At 37.2% G+C, this 22,537-nt stretch overlaps 3 protein-coding genes across 8 annotated transcripts; 2 read left to right on the top strand and 1 right to left on the bottom strand.

Annotated features, from left to right (window-relative positions):
• The first annotated feature begins 5,388 nt into the window (after window positions 1-5,388).
• Window positions 5,389-6,663, top strand: LOC117618555 (probable pterin-4-alpha-carbinolamine dehydratase, chloroplastic). The gene is made up of 3 exons (XM_034348182.1): window positions 5,389-5,818; window positions 6,098-6,290; window positions 6,398-6,663. Exons 1-3 carry the CDS (start codon window positions 5,480-5,482, stop codon window positions 6,487-6,489), a joined length of 624 nt encoding a protein of 207 aa, XP_034204073.1. The 5' UTR covers window positions 5,389-5,479; the 3' UTR covers window positions 6,490-6,663.
• Window positions 6,664-6,748: 85 nt separating this feature from the next.
• LOC117618554 (SET and MYND domain-containing protein 4) lies at window positions 6,749-12,933 on the top strand. Of its 6 annotated transcripts, none has more exons than XM_034348178.1 (16): window positions 6,749-6,843; window positions 7,077-7,281; window positions 7,386-7,520; window positions 7,622-7,705; window positions 7,817-7,888; window positions 8,023-8,224; window positions 8,782-8,900; window positions 9,497-9,889; window positions 10,010-10,144; window positions 10,705-10,839; window positions 11,097-11,252; window positions 11,352-11,591; window positions 11,677-11,843; window positions 11,946-12,060; window positions 12,248-12,328; window positions 12,523-12,933. In XM_034348178.1, the coding sequence occupies exons 2-16, from the start codon at window positions 7,153-7,155 to the stop codon at window positions 12,751-12,753; spliced, it is 2,394 nt and encodes a 797-aa protein (XP_034204069.1). In that variant the 5' UTR covers window positions 6,749-6,843; window positions 7,077-7,152; the 3' UTR covers window positions 12,754-12,933. The 6 variants fall into 6 exon arrangements, 5 of the variants coding, with proteins under 5 accessions (XP_034204069.1, XP_034204072.1, XP_034204070.1 ...); XM_034348179.1 differs by lacking the exon at window positions 6,749-6,843 and having other exon boundaries at window positions 7,014-7,281; window positions 11,352-11,435; window positions 11,508-11,591; XR_004584473.1 differs by lacking the exon at window positions 6,749-6,843 and having other exon boundaries at window positions 7,012-7,281; window positions 11,946-12,123; window positions 12,523-12,557.
• Window positions 12,934-15,437: 2,504 nt separating this feature from the next.
• On the bottom strand, window positions 15,438-21,184 carry LOC117618842 (COP1-interacting protein 7-like). The gene is made up of 9 exons (XM_034348587.1): window positions 20,963-21,184; window positions 20,117-20,219; window positions 19,674-19,859; window positions 19,398-19,509; window positions 19,265-19,299; window positions 19,035-19,187; window positions 16,427-18,867; window positions 16,069-16,149; window positions 15,438-15,913 (listed from the first exon to the last, which is right to left on the bottom strand). Exons 2-9 carry the CDS (start codon window positions 20,185-20,187, stop codon window positions 15,846-15,848), a joined length of 3,147 nt encoding a protein of 1,048 aa, XP_034204478.1. The 5' UTR covers window positions 20,188-20,219; window positions 20,963-21,184; the 3' UTR covers window positions 15,438-15,845.
• Between the last annotated feature and the right edge of the window lie 1,353 nt (window positions 21,185-22,537).

Below are 22,537 nucleotides of genomic sequence, written 5' to 3'. Positions count from 1 at the left end.
GGCTGTGGAAGAAGCGTCCCTCGCAACTTCAAGTGCGGCAGTGAGTAGTTCATCTCCTCCCTCTTCTATCATCTCTTTCTCTATGAGATAATGACCTAATTAATCTTTAACATGAATTGATTAATGTCGACAAAACAAGATCATCAGCACTAATTATATATATAGTAAGTGCTTTATTTGTGTGTAGCTGATCTGATTACTTTTGGTTAATCTTATTTTTTGCAGGTATCACCACTCCACCATGAGAAGAAGGACGAATATTCTTTCTAGCTACAAGAATACATTATTATATGCTTGATTATCAAATAAAGAGTCATCTTAATTAGCTTTCTTTCAAGCTAAGAGTTACGTACATTAATTTGAAGTGCACAATTCATGTGCATTTATGTAATACATGTATGACTTTCCTCAAATAAAAATGAATTATAAGATGTCTCCTATATATTCCAATATTGACACGATTGTTCAATCTCAACCGTCTATCCATTCAAGGAAATTTATGTTTTGTTAAGCATTAGTTATCAAGCTCTAATATCAGCCATCCATTAGGTATGTTAGTAGCTAAATAAATTTTTAATATATACCATACATGCAATCCAATGGCTGAAATTAGAAGTCCTTCACCAATCATTAATGATGCCAAACCTATGATTGCACGTAGAGAATTGAAAATTTTATTTTTATTTTGGTGTTATTCATATATATCGAATTGGTCAAGGAATTGAACCTACAGTCCAAGTCCTCTCAAGTCAAGGTTGAACCAGTCCCAGTAGTAGCAAATACGTACATGAAGGGCATATATGGGATAACGGAAAATATCAAAGTTGGTAAACCATATCTTCTCAATCTATAAAAAGGGTGGTGTGAACAAATAGTCTCTTGTCCCTTGTTAGACTGCTCTGGCTCGGTACTGTGTTGATTGGGTCTGAGGGTTGTTCCATCCACTTGGTCTTCTTTGTACCAAAATAAAAATATGAGAGCAGGTGGTTGCGATATGGTTATTGTGGTGGTGCTTGGTGGTGGTGGCGGCGGAGGCTTTGATGGTGAAGGGGGACACGTGCCATGGCCAGTGCAAGGAGGAGAACAACCTTCTTCTTAATGAGTGAAAGCAAGTTTTTATGGGACATAAAGCCTGCCTACATGCATTTTGAGTGTGTTTGCCCCCACATCACTCCCAAGCTTACTAATTTGATCAACGTTACGTCCCGCATACCATTAACCAAATTCAAGCTTGTGGAAAACCAGTCCCTCACAATTTCAAGTGTGGCAGGCAGGACCAGTTCTGAGATTTTATGCCCTTGCTTGTCATACTGAAAGAAGCTTGAAGCTCAAGTGATGAAAAGTAATTACTTCGTTCAATTTTTAATGTTCGAATTTTCCTCTCTCGATATCACCTGTATTATCCAAAAAAAAAAAAAAAACAAATAACCATTTTTTTGTTTTACTAAATAAAAATTGACATATCTCAATTTGCTAGCTTTTTATATTCAGTCCATTTGTGTTGATGGATAATACGATAAAATACTCTTATGGATAAACGTTGGGAAAAAAAATTTAAAAGAAAAAAAAGGATCCCAATATATATATAAAGAGTATAGCCACTGCCATACTATTTTTTAAACAAAATTAGAAAGAAAGAAAAAAATAGCCGCGCGGCTATACTGCTTAAATGAGCTACCAGCTGATAAAGTCCCATGTACCTCGTGTTCAATAGCATTGTATTGCTCCAAGAAATGCCGTATACGAGCAGGAGGAAAAATGTCCTGGGATTACCCAAACAATCAAAGGATCCATGAAACTTTATCAGCTGATCTTGAAAAGTAGATTGCAGAGACCACTTTAAATGTTGATTCTGAAACAGATACTGAGCACATTCCTGAACATAAACATGAATGTAAAGGTGTACACTGCACTGGCCAGCAGTATTGCCTTCTGAAATAGTTTTGGGTGGTCGTGTGGTAGTAAAGTCTATAATCAAAAGAAGAGGTTCCACGGATATTTTTAATCTCAGAGAAATTTTGGTACATATAGTGACTATATTTTCTACTTCACTAATTTTCATTTCAGTTGACTGTCTCACTTTTTCATAAATAGATGTCTTGTAACTAATGACCTATATATTTTTGTTGTTTTTCTTGTAGGATCTTTCTCACCATTACTCAAAAACGCCTCCGGAAAGAAAGGACCCTTGTGGCCTGCATATCCTGAAACCACTACTCATTCTCTCAATTTTGGCTGCGTTGTCCTCATGACTTGCTGTGGCTGCTGCATTATTGTTGTCTCCTCCTTCAAGCTTATCTTCTTCTTCTTCTTGCTTCCCACCCTTTGATTTTGTCTCTGCGCACGCTTTGATCAGTGTCTGATGGCGGTGGTGCTTGCTTCTAGTGCTTCTGAGATACTGGTTCTTCCCGGCTTGATTTCAGAATCCCAATTTGTTCATGCATTAATATTTAAACCTCCATATCCATCAAACATGCTCCACGCTAGCTAATGTCATCATCATTTGATTAACACCGTATGTTATCATATTGATTGTCCCAAAATATGATTTACAGACTCCGTAAGGAATGGTATTGTCCATGTACTAGCTACAGCATATGTTTAAAAAATTGATTATGCATACATACAGCAGGTGGGACAATAAATGCTAAATTAACAAGAAATAAAGAGACTAATTTTATTGTGTAAATGAATAATTGTACATGAAATATGAAAGTGATCATTATACTGGAAGGCAGTAAGAAGTGATTAATTATATATTCATATCACATTTAATGAAAACGAGAAATTTCACAACAAATCAATATGAGGGTTCAATTTTTACTTTTTTTTTTTTTTTTGGGTATGGAAATTTTACAGTAAATCAATAGACTCGGATAATGGCTTAATAGTAATGGATAATGCCCTTGTTGAGACCCAAAAAAGTCATAGAAGCCCAAAGACATTCAAAGCCCAATATAACATATAATATTGGTCATGTGTTAATTCAAACTGTATTTTGGGAATTAATTTATTAAATAAATATATAAATAGTGTACATGTCATGCCAAATCAATAATACATTTTTCCTATGTCAATCACCTACCAAACTCACATGAACCCAAGTCATGTGGTTTACGGGCTTGCACAAGGGATTGTGGTGTGGAAGGTCACGGAGGTCCACAAGGCCCACGGAAACTCTTGGATAATGGAGACTTTGAGCTAGTTACTTGGGAGCACCAAAGTCCAAGCCCATTACTTGGAGTTCTCCAATGTGGGTGAGCAAATGAGATATTTTTCAAGCACTTCTTTTTACCCATAGAAAATAGTCATTTTCCATACCTAACTTTACCTGCTGGAAATAAGAATGTCTCAATGCTTCTTTTTACCCACTGGAAACAAGCCACTTCCAACACTTCCTTTTACCATAGAAAATAGTCATTTTCCAATGCCTAGCTTTACCTGCTGGAAATAAGAATGTCCAAATGCTCCATTTTATCTATTGGAAATAGACTAGCTCCAACACTTCTTTTTACCTATTGGAAACCAAAGAGAGCCTTTACCTTCTATCATTTGGGAGGCATTACTCAGCCAAAACCAACCCCTCTTGGTTGTTGCAAGCTTCTCAACAACCATGAGAACTCACCTTTCTTCAGCTGTTGTAAGCATTCTGGCATCCACTAATTTTTCTTCAGCCATCAAGCCCCTCCTCATTCGGCTGCTGCAAGCAACACAGCAGTCATCGACCAATTTTTATTCAGCCAACACTCCCTCACTTGGCTGCTGCAAGCATCTCAGCAGCCACCAACCTCCATAAAGCATCACCTAACTCCAAGTTTTTCCTTCCTTCCAAGCTTTAAACATCATAGCCTTCAAACCTCAAGTTTTTCCTTCCATCCTCCTTCTCTTGAAACTCTTAAATCCATAAAGCATCACCTAGAGCCAAGCTTTTCCTTTCTTCCAAGCTTTAAACACCATAGCTATCAAACCTCAAGCTTTTCCTTCCATCCTCCTTCTCTTGAAACTCTTAAATCCATAAAGCATCACCTAGCTCCAAGCTTTTTCTTCCTTCCAAGCTTTAAACACCATAGCTTTCAAACCTTAAGCTTTTCCTTTCATCCTCCTTCTCTTGAAACTCTTAAATCCATAATGCATCACCTAGCTCCAAGCTTTTCCTTCCTTCCAAGCTTTAAACACCATAGCCCTCAAACATCAAATTTTTCCTTCCATCCTCCTTATCTTGAAACTCTTAAATCACCATAGCCATAGCCACACAAAACAAATTATCAACATCAAACTCAAACATATCCAACACCAAGCCAAGCACATGCATTCTCATTTGCAAAACTTGTGGGTCTCTAGCTCTCACACTCCAAGCTTTCATGCCAAGCTCATATGATCTCATATCAACATCAGCAAGTCATCTTCAACTCTTTGTCGAGCTGTCGGAAACATCAACACAAAACACACAGCCTCTGGAAGAAAACAAAGTACTCTCCCGGGACTTGCTTCTCCCTCGGGATACTTTGGGCCTAGTTCTCGCTAACTCAAACAAAGTGGCAACGAAGTCTTCAATCATCATTCTATGGCAATCCAAGAATCAACAAATCCCGAATGAGCCTTCGAACGAAAAAGACCCCAACAGCCCTAAACTACTCTTACCTATAAATAAAAATCCGGGAAAAAATTTAAGAGAAAAAAAGGAGCCCTTGTGTCAAAATAAGTACAACCGCGCGGCTATACGATTTTAAAAAAAAAAATTTAATCGATTACAACCGTGCGGCTATACTATTTATAAAAAATAAAAAAAGACTGAAGCAAATAGGCGGTCACAGTATCACCGCACGGCTATACTATAAATAAAAATAAAAAAAGAGTGCCGCCGCCCGGCTATACTATTTTTTATAATAAATAAATAAAAACCAAGTATAGCCTACCGGCTACACTATTTTTGAAAAAATTTAAAAAAGGGAGTACAACCGACCGGCTATACGATTTATAAAAATTAAAAAAAGACCCCTAGCTGATAGGCGGCCACGTGTCAAAATCCATATAGCTGCACGGCTATACTATTTAAAAAATAAAAAAAAGAGTACAGCCGACCGGCCATACTATTTTTAAAGCAAATTCTAGTATAGCGGCTATACTCGCCGGCCACGTGTCACCATCAGTATAGCCGCACGGCTATACTTTTTTTTTTTTTTTTTTACTGATCATGTCATACATAATAATATGTACTCACTTAAATTTTCAAGTGTAATAATATGTACTCACTTAAATTTTCAAGTGTAATAATATGAATTACATTTTTAAAGTAATTAACTATGAAAAATCATTACCAACCAAAACACCTTACTCCTGGACAATAAAATAATAATTGTTTGTTTTTAAAAAAGAAAAAGAAAATTGAGGAACTAATAGCTGAGTGGCCACTGATAGCCAAACCCGCTCTTTCCTGCAATCCGAAGAAGAAAGCCCATCCATCGTCCTCCTCCTCTCCATGGCCACCGCAAACCTTTCCATACCCCTTCTCTCTCTTCCACGTCACCACCACCTCAACCTTCACCCCAACCTCATCACCGTTCCAACTCGGCTTCGACTCGGCCTGCGAACTCAGGCTCTGGGCCATGACATGCTGGGCGATTTTGGCGCCAGAGACCCCTTCCCAGCTGAGATAGCAAGTGGGTTTGGTGAGAAGGTGTTGGGCAACGGCAACACAGAGCACAAGATTCTCATCCCCAATCTCTCTTCTCTCTCTCTGTCCCAGCTAGACTGCAGCGCTGTCTCTCCTCTCCAGCCTCCTATGCCTGAAGACGATGCCCAGAAGCTCCTCAGAAAGGTCAATTCTTCCTTGATATCTTCGATATGTATGATGCTTCTATGGTGTTTGATGAAATTACTGTGTAAAGTCTCAGTCTTTGCTTAGCTTAGCTTTGCCCAATTTTCATATCCTGAAGAAGATTACCCTTTTGGGTTCTGTTTGTAAAGTTAAGGACTTTTGTGGGTTGTGTGTTCTAGAATTGAGATCTGAAGCTGTGATTTTGTTTTGTTTCCAAAAATTGGATGGTTTTGATTTTATGCAAGCAAATTGGAACTCATTTATGCCTTGCTTCTGTAGGTTGTTGGGTGGAGATTGATAGTTGGAGAAGGTGAGCTCAAATTACAGTGTCTTTGGAAATTGAGAGATTATAAATGTGGGGTTGAGCTCATCAACAGGATTTATAAGGTTGCAGAAGCTGCAGGGCATTTCCCAAATCTTCACTTGGAGCAACCCAATCAAGTTAGAGCAGAGCTATGGACATCTTCCATGGGTAAACTTCTTGCAAACTTGTAGAAACTTCTTGAAAACTTGTAGAAACTTTTCATTGGGCTACTTGCCATACCATTTGCACATTGCTAACTTGAAACTTCATTGCAGGAGGATTGAGCATGAATGATTTCATTGTAGCTGCCAAAATAGATGACATAAAAACATCAGATCTTGTGCCCAGAAAAAGAGTTTGGGCTTAGATGAAGCATTGTGTTTGTTTGTTGCCTTCATCAATAAGAATCCCAAAAAGGAGCATTCTGTAGTATGGATTTTGTCAGCATCTAATTACCAGAGAGGCTCAAGTTTTTGTAAAAATGTTAGAAGGAACATTATTCTTTTCCTGATGGATGGATAATCTGCTTATTTTATCAGAAGTACAATCACACGTCGACCCAAAAAAAGAAACGAATACCATTCTTATGATGGGCATTTGAAGTGATTCGTATAACATCATCCCACAGAAGTTCCAAAAAGCAAACATCTTTCCAACATTTTCACACAAGAAGAAATAGCTTGTCAAAAACGCATTGGTGGGAAATGAATTTTGAACATGGGTAAATTCTATTGAATTCTATTGAACCTTGGACAAGTTTTATAAATCAATGTTGCCCTTGATACATATATTTTTAATAATTTTGGTATAGAAAATTCTTTAAAAAGATAAAACATTTGGGATAGAATTTAAATATATATATATATATTGTTTTTATTTTAACACTCACAGCCTTCCTTACCCAAAAAAGAAAAAGGAAAAAGAAACGAACTCTCACCGCCGCGCATAAAACAGAGTGGCAGAGCGGGTAGCAATGCACATAGCCGTTGTACGAAGTTCCAAGCACAAGGCGTAGCTCAAAAGCGGGCTCATGGAGAAGCTGAAATCTCTGGTTCCAGAAACCCTAAAGCGAATGATCGGAGAGAGCTCTGCTGACGATCTTCCTCGCACATGTTCTTCTCTCGTCGATTTTCTTCTTCATTTCGAGCCCTTTCACCAAGTATGTCATTATTTTTGTACATTCTAATTTATGAGCTTCGAGAAACAAACAATAACAGAAGAAATGAAATGAATGAATGATTAAAATTTGTCGTATTTGATTAGATGGTGAGGGACTTGGCGGACCCTGAAGTGGCTCTGTGTGGCAAGAACAAAGAAGCTGCTTTGGAGTCGAAGCAAAAGGGGAATAAGTGCTTCTTGAGCGGTGATTATGCTAATGCTTTGGATTTATATACTCAGGTACCTCCATCTTTGAAATTACTTCTCTATTTTGAAGCCATTGCTAGAGCTAACCCTTACTTGTTTACTTGTTTGTTTATTTTCACTGGCACGAGGCACAGGCATTGATAGTTGCTCCTATGGATGCACATGAAGACAGAAACTTGGTTGCTACTTTGTATGTGAATCGGGCTTCTGTATTGCATGTAAGTCCCATTCTTGATTTATGTGGTTATGTACCAAACATAACAAGTTCAATTCTTTATCAACAGATTTCATTGCTCACTGTTAGTGTATCTGTTATGTGTAATCCTTAGAAAATGGGTCTTCTAAGGGAGTGTTTACGTGACTGCAATCGGGCACTTCAGATTTCTTCAAACTATGCAAAGGTGAGATGCTTTTATTGCCTAGCGTTAAGGTGTATTTTAATGAGTTAGAGATGCCTTTTTTTACTGGAGGATAAAGGAGACTAAGAGAGTTACAGTTTTCTTCAAATTTACTTTTCTTCCTTTTTCCAATGTAGGCATGGTACAGAAGAGGTAAGGCAAATGCTTCTATGGGAAATTATAAGGATACTATCCGTGATTTGGATGTTGCTAAGATTCTGGAGTTGACAATGGGTGGAAAGAGACAGATAGAAAGTGAGATGAAGATAATTTTGGATCAACAGAATAGTACATCAAATCCATCAATACAACAGTATGAGAATACCTCAGATATTTTGGGTAAGATATTACCATTTAGTATCACATTGTGCAACTATAATCAAATATTCTGATCTCAGGAATGAAAATCTGTGCTCACTCTGGATGAGTAATCACCTTATGGTTTCTTAAGATATTGTAGACATTGGGCCCCCTAAGTTTTTATAACCTGTGATTAAAACTACAGATGAAAAAAATAGCAATTTGGACACATGCAAAAGCAACAAAAATGGCTCCATGTCGGCACGTAACAGTTTGAAATGGTATTCTCACTTAGAATTCTGTTGGTTTCATCATATTTATGTTTTTTTTAACGTTATATTGAGTTAAGCTGATGGATTGATGTTCAAACTTTCCTTAGGATGTAGCAGTGACAGGGTCTCATTTTAAGCGTATTTATGTTGTTGAGCCTTTTAATGCAATCTTTACATTTTTTTTAATTATGCTAAGATATTCGTGACTTTACAGCTTGTTTTGCTGGTTAAACTTCCTGCCTCTATTTTCTTCCTAAATAAAGCTAGTCATGTTTGGGAAGTTAAGTATTAGCAACCTAATTAAAGTACCTTGTAATCCATCAGATGAACCGCACCCAACGGGATTACGATGTGTCGCCACACCAGAGAAAGGAAGGGGTATGGCTTCAACAGGTGACCTTCCTCAAGCGTCCTTGGTACATACTGAAGACCCTTTTTCGATGGTATGAACAGAGACTTCTTTTATATATGCTATCGTGTACTTCTTTTCAGTTTTGTTAGTCGCCATTACTTTGCTACTGAATTGGATAGAGAGATGTTCCCCTTCTATGCAGGCATTCCTGATCCTCTATAGTCGTGGTTTGGGAAACTAAATTGATGTGTGATCCACTGCCTTGTCTCCTTTTTTCCTTTCAATTAGCATATCTGTGCAATACAGATGGTTGAGATCTTTTGAAGGGATGTTCTTTTTACAGTCCAATCAGAACATGTACCCCTGGAAAATTTATTGTGAAGCTAAAAGTAGATATGTATCCTACAGTTTAATTTCCTTTATTACATTCTCGTCATCAAGAGGCATAAGAAAAAATCGAAGCAGAATGGTGTACCATCTTCATTTTGTCTTTCAGTGAGTGTTGATTAATACTTCACAAGTTGCTGAAGAGGAATTATTTATTTAAACTTATTATCTTCGAAGCTCAAGTTGTGTTCAAGTATCATTTGTGCATCTTTTTTACCAACAGAGTAGGCTCCTATTGCCATTGGAAATATATGCAGTTCTTCTGAGTATTCTAAAATAAATTGCCCCTGTGCTTTGCAGATAATATTAAAGCCTTGTCGGGAAACTCATTGCCACTACTGCTTAAATGAGCTACCAGCGGATAAAGTCCCATGTACATCATGTTCAATAACATTGTATTGCTCCAAGAAATGCCAAATACGAGCAGGAGGAAAAATGTCCTGGGATTACCCAAACAATCAAAGGATTCATGAAAATTTATCAGCTGATCTTGAAAAGTACATTGCAGAGACCACTTTGAATGTTGATTCTGAAACAGATACTGAGCACATTCCTGAACATAAACATGAATGTAAAGGTGTACACTGGCCAGCAGTATTGCCTTCTGAGATAGTTTTGGCTGGTCGTGTGCTAGTAAAGTCTATAATCAAAAGAAGAGGTTCCACGGATATTTTTAATCTCAGAGAAATTTTGGTACATATAGTGACTATATTTTCTACTTTACTAATTTTCATTTCAGTTGACTGTCTCACTATTTCATAAATAGATGTCTTGTAGCTAATGACCTGTATACTTTTCTTGTTTTTCTTGTAGGATCTTTCTCACCACTACTCAAAAACGCCTCCGGAAAGAAAATTGGAATTACATATATATTCGGCTGTATTATCATATTGTCTTCAATATTCCAATGATTTTGAATTACCAATAAATGGGTTCTCTATTTCACAGGTTGACTCTCTCTCTCTCTCTCTCTCTCTCTCTCTCTCTCTCCTGCATGCACACACACTGAGTCAGGGTTACACCTTTGGTGAATTGTGTATCTAAGAAACAAGAGGGTTAAGCAATGATGAAACGACTTCCTGGATCTGCCCTTGCAGGGTGGTTACTACCACGCCCATATGTGCAAATCCATAGATTATCATTTTTGTAGGACAATGCTATATATTGACATATAAAAATCATGTTTTTCGACTAAGTGGTCATTCTCTCATCTACTTGCATACGAAGTTTCATGTGTGTCCTATTTTGTTAGAGGGTCAGTGTGATACTTCGTTACAATTTTCTCATAATAGAGTCACTTTGAAAGTCAACTTGTGTAGCAAGGATGAAAATCTTAAAAATGTTCATCTTTATAATAAAATTATGTTAACAGGTGAGAGATTGCAATGGATGTTAACCTATTTTCTGATATCTGTATATACTTGGACGATCTATATCCCAATAGCAATTTAGATTTCATGCCTTGATTGTCACCTATTATATAAGGTTCCATTCTCCCGTTTTTGCAGATTGTCATACTTATATCCCAAATTAGGGTGAACTCTATGACTGTTGTTTGTATGAAATCCATTGATCAGCATGGGTTAGAAGATATTGGAAAGTTTTCATCATTGGGTGGAGGTCTAACCAGTAATGTGGAACAGGTTTGCATTTATGGTATGCTTTATTTATTTTGCTCCTTTTTGTTTCTTGTCTTATCTGACCACTCTTGTTCCAGTCAGTTATACTGCTTTTTTCCATAATAGTATTGAACTCTGTTTATTAACTTGGAATTTTCATGTGTGACACTGCAAAATGTGATAATTTATGTAAAACTTCTTGTATTGATATACGTTTCACTTCAGTTCATAAAAATTATGCCCTTTGACCCTCTGTATCATCATTTTTGTTACTTTGATAGGTTAGAGTAGGTCAAGCTATCTATACATCTGGAAGTCTATTCAATCATTCTTGTCAGCCAAACATCCATGCATATTTCCTTTCACGTACTCTCTTTATAAGAACGACAGAATTTGTCGCAGCAGGGGTACCCCTGGAGCTTTCCTATGGTCCACAGGTATGCCCACTTACTGTTGTATCTCATTCGGTTTGGTGGTGTGGAATAACATTATGATGTTCATGCAGGGACTGTAAAAACTAAGTTTTGTTTCTACAGGTTGGGCAGTGGGACTGTAAGGACCGAGTCAAGTTTCTGGAAGATGAATACTCATTTCGTTGTCAGTGCAGTGGGTGTTTAAAAGTAAACTTCTCTGACCTGGTCCTAAATGCTTTTCACTGTGTCGAACTGAATTGTTCTGGCATAGTCTTGCAGAGCTCTGTTGTTGACTGTGAAAAAGAGAAACTTAAACGCTTACCCAACATCATCACCACTGGCAACATGGAGCATCATCTTCAGGTATTGAATGTTTCCTAGAAAGTACAAATTCTCCCGACTCACTTTGATTTATATTCATGTAATCATTCACTTGATGTTCACACAGGCTGAAGAGTTCATCAATATTGATGACATCGATAGAGTGGCTCATCATCATATGCAAATCAATAGCCTTTTTCATATAAATCCAGGCCTCTGTTTAAAATGTTGTTCTTATCGTGATCTGGAATCTTCCTCTGCAGCTGCAAATAAAGCATGGATTATTATCAGAAGGTATAACAGTCTGAAAACTGGTTATGATCTTTTCAAATTTGATGGCCACCTTTTTCCTATGTTCAATTTGCACGCTGAAGTATTGTGTTCAATACTTGACAGATTACAGGATGCAATAGTCTCAAAAGATGTATCTAGCACCATACTGGTGGATGCATTAAGTTCTCTTGGTGTGCTGAGATCAACTTTCCATGCATATAATAGGAGGATTGCAGAAGTGAGTTTGTGACCACCCTTCAGTTTTGTACAATAGAATTTATATCATTTGAATGTGCAATTTGTAAGTACTAGACGCCAATATCTAAGTTGCTGTTATTGAACAACGTAGAAAGTGTTCAATGATTTTGGCACATATGACACTGAATTAGATCACACTTGACTTAAAATGATTTTGATCTTTGCAGGCGGAAGACAATCTTGCACAGGCGTTTTGTTTCGTTGGAGAGTTGCAACATGCAATGGAACACTGTAAAGCCTCAATCAAGGTAAAACTCTTGTTGTGCACAAGTCACTTCATCCTGAACTTTTTACATTTGTGTTGATTAGATCTGATTCTGTGAGGATAAATTCATAGATCAGACATGGATACCTCACTAGTCGCTGGGTGTACTTATTGTTATTTAGTACATAAATAACTCCAAATGATGTTTTAATGTTGTTTCACATTGACAATTGGCAGATCCTGGAGAAGCTCTATAATCCTAATCACATTGTCATTGGATATGAACTTGTGAAGCTCTCGTCTATTCAGTTATCCTTGGGTGACTGTGCTGCCGTGGACAGCATAAACCGACTTTGTGATATATTTTCGTGTTATTACGGATCTCATGCATACAAGATTTTCCCATACTTTCAATTCCTTAAGAGGAGAGAGAAGCAGACCTCTTCTTTGAAGGACCAACAAAAATGATTCAGTCTGGCAAGTTTTTGAACTTCTTGCCTACCCAAATTCTGTTGAGAATGTAAAATGTACATGTAACCTGATCAGTTTGCGGAGCATAATTACAATTTGAGTCTCCACATCTTTGAACATTGATGCATGAATTAGCATTTTTGGGTTGGAATAAAGCGTGGGACATTGCTTGCAAAATCTTATCGTTCATAATACACGCAGTAATTGCTGAAGGGTGGTAGTCTTCTCCCACGCCATTTGCAAGTGCGATTCTAAAGACTATTTTTCGACATGATGGAATATTTATTTTATTGTCATATATTACAAATTTACATCAAGATTGGCCTGCTAAGTTTTTGGAAATTTCTATCAATTCGTGCACCAGTTCAAACATAAACATAAAGATTGGCCTGCTAAGTAGTTGCGGTCCAACATCGAAAAAGAAACGTACACTTCCTCTTTTTTTCTTTTATAAATAGTTCACCCAAATATCTTATTTTTCAGTTAAGGTCTTTAAAATCCATATGTTTTGGATTCTCCGTCTGGTGCTGGATCTTCTCTCTGCTCATGCCTATAATCAGTTCCTCCATGGCCTAGAGAAAGAAGAACTCAGTCACCACAAATACAATTAAAATTTAAATAAGAAAAAAAAGAACCAAGTAATTGTAATCCACCACTCCGATTCCGATTTTCAAAATAATAATAATACTCCTTGAACTTTCTTTTCCAGCTACACTAATTTTTAATATAAAAAAAGACCTCCAGCCATTATGCCCCATGTGTCAAAACACGTTTTTTTTTTAAAAAAAAAAATCAAAACTGAGTATAGCCGTGCGGCTATACTATTTTTAAATATAAAAAAGACTCCAGCCATTAGGCGCCACGTGTCAACACATATCTTTAAAAAAAATATATTTCAACACTGAGTATAGCCGTGCGGCTATACTATTTTTAAAGAAAAAATCGAGTATGGCCTCTCGGCTATACTATTTATAAAAACGAAAAAATACCCGTCTAGTGATGAGAAAATAGGTCTAGCCGTCCGGGTATACGATTTTTTTTAAATGAGAGGAAAACTGAGTACAGTCGAGCAGCTATACTATTTATAAATAAATAAAAAGGGGACCCAGCGATTAGGTGCCCACGTGTCAAAATAAGTATATCCGATCGGCTATACTATTTTTTTTTAAAAAAATCAAAAGATAGCCGGGCGGCGATACTCTTTAAATACATTATATTTAAAAGGTATTGCCGTGCGGCTATACTATTTTAATTTAAAAAAAATTAAATACCTATGCGAGGATAAAATTCATACTTCACTAGTCTGATAAAATTCATGTCTGATGTATGAAATTATTTGATTTCTGCGAGGATAAAATTCATAGATGAGACATCATGTTTTTATGGCTACATGGTTAATTGGCTATAGGTTATAGGTTTTTTTTTTTTTTTATATGCAAAGAAAGTGAGTGGTAGTAACTATTTTTCAATTAATAATTTTAATTTTTTATGGGAGTACACATAGACATAGGGAGTGCAATCCTATAGATCTACAATTGCAAAATCACAAGCTACAAGCATTCAACAAAACCAAGAGACAACTAGACTATATAAAAGCACAGATCAAGTACTGAATAGATTAAATCAGAAAAATGACAAGTCACCAATAATATCCTAGCAAATTGCATAAGAAAAAATCCCCACAATTTAACACCTAAACTCTAAATCATAAAAAACTAACAATAACAATTCAAATTGGAAATTAAACAAAAAGTAAGAGAGAAACTTACTAATATTAAAACCCATTGGACATAGGTTGATACAATTTTAAAGAGGAGGAGACCTACTACTTCCAAGCTCTCAAGTTCAAATACAAAGTTATAGCTTACATGGATGGGTAATAGAAAAACATGATGTTTGATGTGTGTGAATGCCTCTAGAGATGAAATCTTACGGTTGTGATAGGCGGTGGACTATTTTTAATTAACTTGGGTTTGACTTATAAAATTAACATTAAGTTTTTTTATCTCCAAATTTAGTACTGGGCTAGAGCCCACTCCAACCCATGCCTAGATCCGTCCTTGGAGACATGGATACCTCACTAGTCACTTGTGTACTTGTTTAGTACATTAATAACTCCAAATGATGTTTTATTGTTGTTTCACATTGACAATTGGCAGATCCTGCAGAAGCTCTATAATCCTAATCAAATTGTCATTGGATATGAACTTGTGCAGCTCTCGTCTATTCAGTTATCCTTGGGTGACTGTGCTGCCGTGGACAAAATGATACTGAATGCTTGTTTTCTTTCAGTTTTCATACAATAGATTTAGAGCCTCTTTTTTAGTAGGATTGAGGACTCTACGCCTTAATTTTCATTTTGTTATGAGAAGATATAATGGAAGATGAAAAATTGAGTTTCGTTATGAGGAATCTTTGATGAAAAACTGAGTTTTGTATTGAGTGGCCACGAAAGTCGCTGTTAGAAAGGTAACATTCTCTACTCTTTTATTTTAATTTTTTTTATGGACAATGAAGACGACGTGTCATTTAGGAAAGATGGAAAGAGACAAATAATACAAAGCATACAAGTCAAACAAACATAATTAAAATGAAGAAAAAAATGACACACTCAATGACTAAAAAAGTAGGTGGAAAGCATAGTCAAGGTTTTTACCATTAAGCTACAATTACAATTCCTCTTTAATGCTGAAAAGACAGGTATCCACTCTGTCACAAAGCATTCATATTGATGCAAAATATACGCAAAGTTTACAGATTTAAAATTGGATATAATATATGAAGCAACTTTGTTCCTAGAATAAATGAAATTGACTACACATATACCAACCTGAAATTGCCTCACATCCTAAGCATAGTGGTTAACAAACTTCACAAGGGTATGCTTAAATCTCTGAGCAGAACAGGGCATATTGAATGTACAAAAGAAAAGACCCATCAACAAAATATTACAATGAAGAAAGAAACAATAAATGCCAGAAGAATTGGGATGACCCCTCGTCTCTGCATGTGGAAGAATGAATACATGCTACAACCACAGTGACGGAGGAGTAGAAAATTTTGCCATATCTGGCTCCAGCTCTCTAGCATTAGCGAAACTTCATCTCATTCGGTTTGCTGCCTCTAAACGCTGAAAGAGAGAAGAATGACCTTGTTGCTGAAACACACAAATAGTACAGAGTATTGGAATCTTATATAAGAGAATTAGAATCGGTGCATCAAAATTCTAGTATACAGGTGCAGAAAAGAATTTACAGTAAGAAACAATAGAAACACGATCATGCATGTATATATTCTAGTCACGTGTGAAACCTTTAGTCGCAGGTGCGTCGCGGCTCTCTTGCAACTTGTGTGAACAACTCTGGCCATCGAATTTGCTAATATTTGATTGAGCTGTATGCACAAACCCACAATGGTTAGAGCATGAGATTCCGCTAGGAATATGAAAGAATATAACTATAGCGTCAACCCCCATTTAAGTGCATGAGTTATTCAGGGGAGGCAAACAATGGACATCCAAACAACTATTCTACTTTTCTCTAAGTACCATCTGCATTTTTCTACTATCTACTTCAAAAACAAATTAAAGCAAAGGTTGGCTAGGAAAATATAAAAGGGGAAAAAGAAACAAAAGGAGGATGAAATTAAGCAATGAAAAGAGGAAACTCACCAGAGTATAGTTCACGGGCATCATAACCTTCGCCTAAGGAAGTCTTCTGCTGCCCATAGTTCCTGGCATTAAGCGAAGCTTTTCTGAGTATACTGTCAGCATCATCTTCTCCTTCAGAGAAAACTGATGGGCTAGACCAACCAGCGGTATTTCCATCTCCTTTGCTCTTCCGAGCAAACTTTAAGAGCCTCTTCAGTCCTTTTGGTGCATCCTTCTGGAACACAATGGACGGAGGATTTTCAGCATTTCCCCACTCAATAGTATCTGGTTCATTACTTTCTTCTTGCAGCATCTGGGACAAAGAATGACGGACACGAGGACTTGACAATCCAGCTGGTGCAACATTAGTTGAAGTGGTAAGTTGAGATGAGCTGTCGTTACATGGGGAAATGGGCTGATGCTCCTCTATTTCTACCCACGCACTTGGGGAGATAGTTGATTCTTCTTCAGCTTGAATTTGCAATGAGGATTCTGCAACATATTTTAAGTCATCATTACCATCAGCAGAAACTGGGTCAATATGCTGTGTCTCACTGCACGTCAGGTTATCATTTATCAGAGCTTCTGATTCTACAGCATCATTTGAAAAATTGACTGGCATAATATCTGGCTCTTCAGGCTGACTAGCAGTCACAGGGCCAGAAGCACTACCAATTACCTCAACTTCTTGAGTTTCAATCAGATTTCTGCTGTTTCTCAAAGATTCCTCTGATTGAGAAGAACTTTTCGTCTTGTTAACAACAGGACCGACACCAGGGCTAGTTCTAGAACCTTTGCGAAGAAATGGTTTCGATTCCACCGGCACTACACTGCTTTTCTTGGTGGCCTTGTTGTGTTTTGCTGGAATTATATCAGAAAAATCACCAGAGGTTGTCACCACTTTAGGTTTTGTTGTTTTAGCATTCTTTTTCACTGCTTGCTGCTGCTTCTCATTCACTCCCTTCAAGCTCCTGTCGTGAGTAATCAAGGAATCCTTCACATTCCTCTGTCGCGGCTGCGATCTTTCCACTTTTGAGGTGGGCGGTGTTGGCTTGGGTTTTTGGCGAGTTGGGGTAGTGCTGGCAGAAGAAACCCCAACAGGAGTTTTAGCTGGTGATGCCCCTGTGGCTCTTGGTGTTGGTGTCGATGGCCACGACTTGCGTGTAGCAGGCAAGGGTGATGTTCTAGGCGAAGCCTTCTTTGTAACAGAAGGTTTTGAAGTTTCCTTTTTGAGGTTTGCAGGTTGAGATAATTTTCCAAGTGGTTTTTGGGGCTTCTGCGTAGCACGTTTCTTATCAGTATCATTCGCCTTTTTAGACGACATTTCAGCTTTCCTTTCATCAAGAATTCGCTGCATGGCTTTGATTTGTGCTTCTTTCTCTGCTCGCTTTCTAGAATTCTCTCCTCGTAGTTTCTCATCTCTCTTCTCCTTGTAGTGGTCATAAAAGCCACCTCTCTGCTCAGAAGGAACACTTTGATTTCTGCTAGCTTGAGGCTTTGTAGACTTAGAAGGCTTACGTTCCATCATTTTCATCAGCATCTGGTTCAACTCTGCTTCTCTTTCTCGGCTCCATTCAATTGATGCTGTTGATTTTTGAATACTTTTCTCTCCCTGAGTTACGTTACTGTCTTGAGCATCAATTGGACTAGAAGAATTTTTCTCAAACCTTTCTTTGTTACCATCAAGTTTAGGAGTTTGAATAGTACTTTCACCCGTGGGTAAAAGATCAGACTCTGATTTCACTTCTTCTGAACATGTTGGAGTCTCCCCATTTGCTACATTGCTGTGAGTCACTGGAGCGCAGTCTTCAGAGACAATTTCTGATTGGCATTGAGAGGAAGCCTCCCCCAAACCAGAACTCCATCTTCTCAATACGGATTTATTTGTACTCAAAGAGATATTTGTTAACGAGCTCCTTTTTTGAGCATCTGCAGATTGATCCCTTTGTTTGCTTTCGAAAAGACTTATTGCATCTTGAACACTCATCCTTCGTGCATTATACTCAGTTTTCTTATTTGAGTGTTCAGATTCACCCTCTTCATTAGAAAAAGGTTTTTCCCGAGAAGGATAATAATTGAGGCTCTTAATGGTCAATGCAGCAGCCCTGCGAGATCCAGTTCTCCCTATTTGAATCCTCCTCATTGGAGATGCTGACCTTCTTGGTGTTGCACTTCTCATAAGACTCCGACTTCTTTCTGCAGATGTTTGGTCATCATCACTTGATTCAGAAGACTCCCCGCTTTCTGTTGAACTCTGTCGCTCAACCTGGGCAGCTTTTGCAGGTGAAACACTATATTTTACTGGTGTAGCGGAATGTATTGGTTTTGATATCTGAGCACGCCCATCCGTACCATCAACATCGCCGTTTCTAAAATGGCATGTAGAGGACAACTTGTCATCATTTGGAGGATCACAACTCTTGCTTTCTTGAAACTGTTCTAAAAACTTGCACAGAGAATTCCTGCATTTTACAGTGATATTCCTTTTGTATGAACATTTAGCAAACAAACCTTCACTAAAACTATGGAAGAAAAGGAACATTACATACGTGTACAAAAAGACTGTTTCAAAGCAACTAGGAAGCTAAAATACCAGTGCACCTTACATCTATCTAGGTTAGCATCTTACCTGAAATCTCTTGTTCCAAAATGTTGAGAAAAGTCTGCTAAATTTGTGATCTCTTTAGAGGAGCAGGAAGCATGAGAAGCCTTGATAATGGCTCCAGTTAATTCCTTTTTCAATGCTGTGAGCCTCAAGTCCAAAGCCCGCAAAAGTTCGTTCCTGACAGCACAAATTCCTATAGTTTCATGCTGACGCAACTCAAATGAAATCTCAAATGAACAATAAAAAGGACATACTTTGAAGCATCTGGTGATGCAATCTCAACTTCAGACTGTTGACAAGAAATCATACACATTAGTTGCCAGATAACAGAATAGTTATTAAACCATACAAATTTAAACATCAATTTTGAAAGAAGGGGAAAGGGACCTGGCCATATAAAGAAACATGAAACTTTTTGGCTTCTTCCAGTTGAGATATTTCATTTTCAATAGCAGTAATGGTATGCATTACGTCTGGTGAACCAGCAATTTGCAGGAATCTGAGAAGAATTAAAACAATTTATGTATCAGGAAATAGAAAATTAAAATGAATAAACAAAGAGATGATTTCACAACTGAACAATTATAGGAATTGTTGTAGTGGGAAATATAATAAACTGAAGACAAAGGGACAAAAAAAATGAAACACTAGAATGTTTAAAACCTGGTTAAAGTTGATTTCGTGAACCAGGCTGCACCATGAAGGCTTTCCGGAACTTGAAGTTTGAGGTTAGCATTTGACCCCTTACAGTACAATTCATTTAGTTCTGGTAAATGAGGCAACAGTGGTTCTAGTGGCCCGCCTGCTAACTTTTCTACTTCTCCATCACTGGAAACAAGCGCCTCATACCTAGAGCATCCGCCAGCATTTTAGTGAAGCAAATCAGAAATAAAAGGAAACACCAAATAAAACATATCTATTTATTGGTTTCAGGGATATGTTGACTGAACCTTATCTCAAAATGACCCTTGTTTAGTTATGAAGTTGTTTAATTTGAATTTCAGCATTAACCCCATTCTAATTAAAATCAACATTAAACGTTTCTTAATGTTCAAAATATACAGAAAGAATAAGATGCCAATAAGTCAATACAACCGAAGAATAACCTGTTCTGGGATGGAAAAATCTGAAATTCAGCGTAGTCTAAAGGTGTATCGGCATCTATTTCAGCCTCCATTTTCAAAGCGCTAACAACAGAAGCAAAGCAACCTGAATGGGAAAAAAAGGGGAAAAATAATTTAGGGAGAAAACGAAAAACAAAAAAGATAGTAACAATCAGTGACCTTTGACTAAGTACAGAGAAAGAGAGTGTGCCCAGGCTTCTATAAAGTAAAGGAGTTATACTATTCTCATAGGCGCACCGACAGCTGAATTTAAAAAAATTTAACCAAAAAAAGAACAGAAAAACAAAAAGACCATGAGAGCATCGTTCCCTCTTTCTCACAAATGCAAGCACAGTTGCTTGCTACATTGCTTATTCATATCAACTCTACAAAAATATAAGATCGTTGCTCAAGAAAAGATACAGAAAAATTAGTCATTGAAAATTCAGATTCAGCTAAAAGATCTTCTTGGTCGAAATTCAGCTGAAACATAAAAATGAATGCAGATCTAGAAAATGAAAGCCCTGTCTCAGCATCGAAATAGAAAATTGAGAACCGAATCAGCCAATGACATGCTCAACGCGCAGCAAAGTAGCAAACAAATCATCCAACTTTCAATGGTCCACCACAAAAACAAATCTCAAAATAAAACAAATTTTAAAAAGAAGCTAATAGATAATAATAATAATTTCACAAAGATTGAATAAAATTGCTAGATGATTTGAAAACCAAAAACAACAAGTTTAGAATTAGAATAGTAAGTTCGTAACCAGAAAATAAATAAAAACGCAAAATCGAGCAAGTGAGTGAGCGAGTAGATGCTGCAAACTCAAAAGAGGCAATGTTTACCTTAGCCTGAGAGATCTGCCAGTGCGAGTGAGTGAGTGAGTGAGAGAGCTCAAATGGCGAAATGTAGGAAGAAGAAGAAGGAGCGTGTGAGAAGAAACAAGCAAAGTCGTCTCAGTATAATATCAGCCACGGCTACTTCTACTCTCTCTAGTCTCCTCTACACTAATTTAAGACTACAGAGAAAGCTAAAAGCCACCGCCTTGATTGCGTTACAGCCACTTTATACACCGCAACCCAATTTTTCGTTTTTTCTTTTTTTATTTATTTTTACAACACTCCCAATCTAGACATGTCATTATCATATTCACAATTGTTTATTTTCTAAATCTAAAGAGTTATTCTGTGTCTTTTTTTATAATTGAAATTTAGTAATTCATATTTATCAAACAAAACAACAATTTTAATAATTATTAATGCTCGGGAGGAATTGTTTTTAATAAAACAACTAGAACATACGTGAATTAGATTAGTTAGACAGAATAGTGTGCTCGTCGCTTTTACTAATATAAATTTATTTAGTTTTATTTAAACTATTATTTATATTAATAAATAAATTATTTTAATTATAACATACGTATGATGAAGATTTCCTTAATCGCACCGGGTTGATTAAAACACATCTATGTGGTTTACCAAACCCAAAAAAAGAAGAGATCTTTGTGGAGAGTATGGATGTCCTCCACTCTACTCCACTCGCGTGATTCAGACGCTCTACTCCAGCTTCTCTTTGTCTGCAAGTTTTTCCTCTTTTTAGTTTTGGGGTTCCAAAAGCAACCGCCACTTGTTTGATTATTCCCATGTCACATGCTCGTGTCGTGTTGTTTAAGAAAAATTGAAGGACCAAAATGACAAGAGGCAAATTTATACATGTTCGTCTAGCTTGTCTTCAACAAGACGAAACGGTTAACAAATCTCATCCATATTGTCATCTCTTGCGTCAAATTATAGCATATCTTGCCATATTACTATAAATTAATTTTGCTAGCAATCAGTGGTCCCCACGCGTGCGTATAATTCTCGTATCAACAGATAGAAATTGTGAAATGCAACAAATGGGTAGGAGTTGTTGAATGCATCAATAGTCAAATTATGTGGACAAATTCTAAGCGTTGATTCATTGTAAGTTCCAATTGCATCAACGAGTCGGAATCATACAATGATCAATGGGAAGGAGAAGCAGAAGAGGACACCTATAATTCGCTATAATTGAATGGTGAGGCAGAAGCAGCACAAGCTGCTGCACAAAGGGATTGGATGTTACCAAATCGTAAGGCTGTCGCCTCCACTCATGCCCGCCTTATATGACATGATGGTTAATAGTAGCAAGATATTGCGAGCCTTACAATCCAGGTAAAGTGTTCACACGAACTCAACTTTATCATCAGAGTCGGAGTGAGGTGGGCAAAAAAGAAGCCGAGCCCCCTAAAAAGGGTATAAAAGGTTGTACATGTGCAAGTGGTCACACCAATTCCACTTCCACCATTTACAGCTCCATCAATAGCAACAATTATTGTTGAAGAAAATAGAATAAGACTAAGGAGTGCAGTTAAGCTGGATGAAAATGGCAAACAACAA

This window comes from Prunus dulcis, chromosome 2 (genome assembly GCF_902201215.1).
Source record: "Prunus dulcis chromosome 2, ALMONDv2, whole genome shotgun sequence".
NCBI lineage: Eukaryota > Viridiplantae > Streptophyta > Magnoliopsida > Rosales > Rosaceae > Prunus > Prunus dulcis.
The sequence above is the reverse complement of the archived record's forward strand: the minus strand, read 5'-3'. Positions and strand labels throughout refer to the sequence as shown.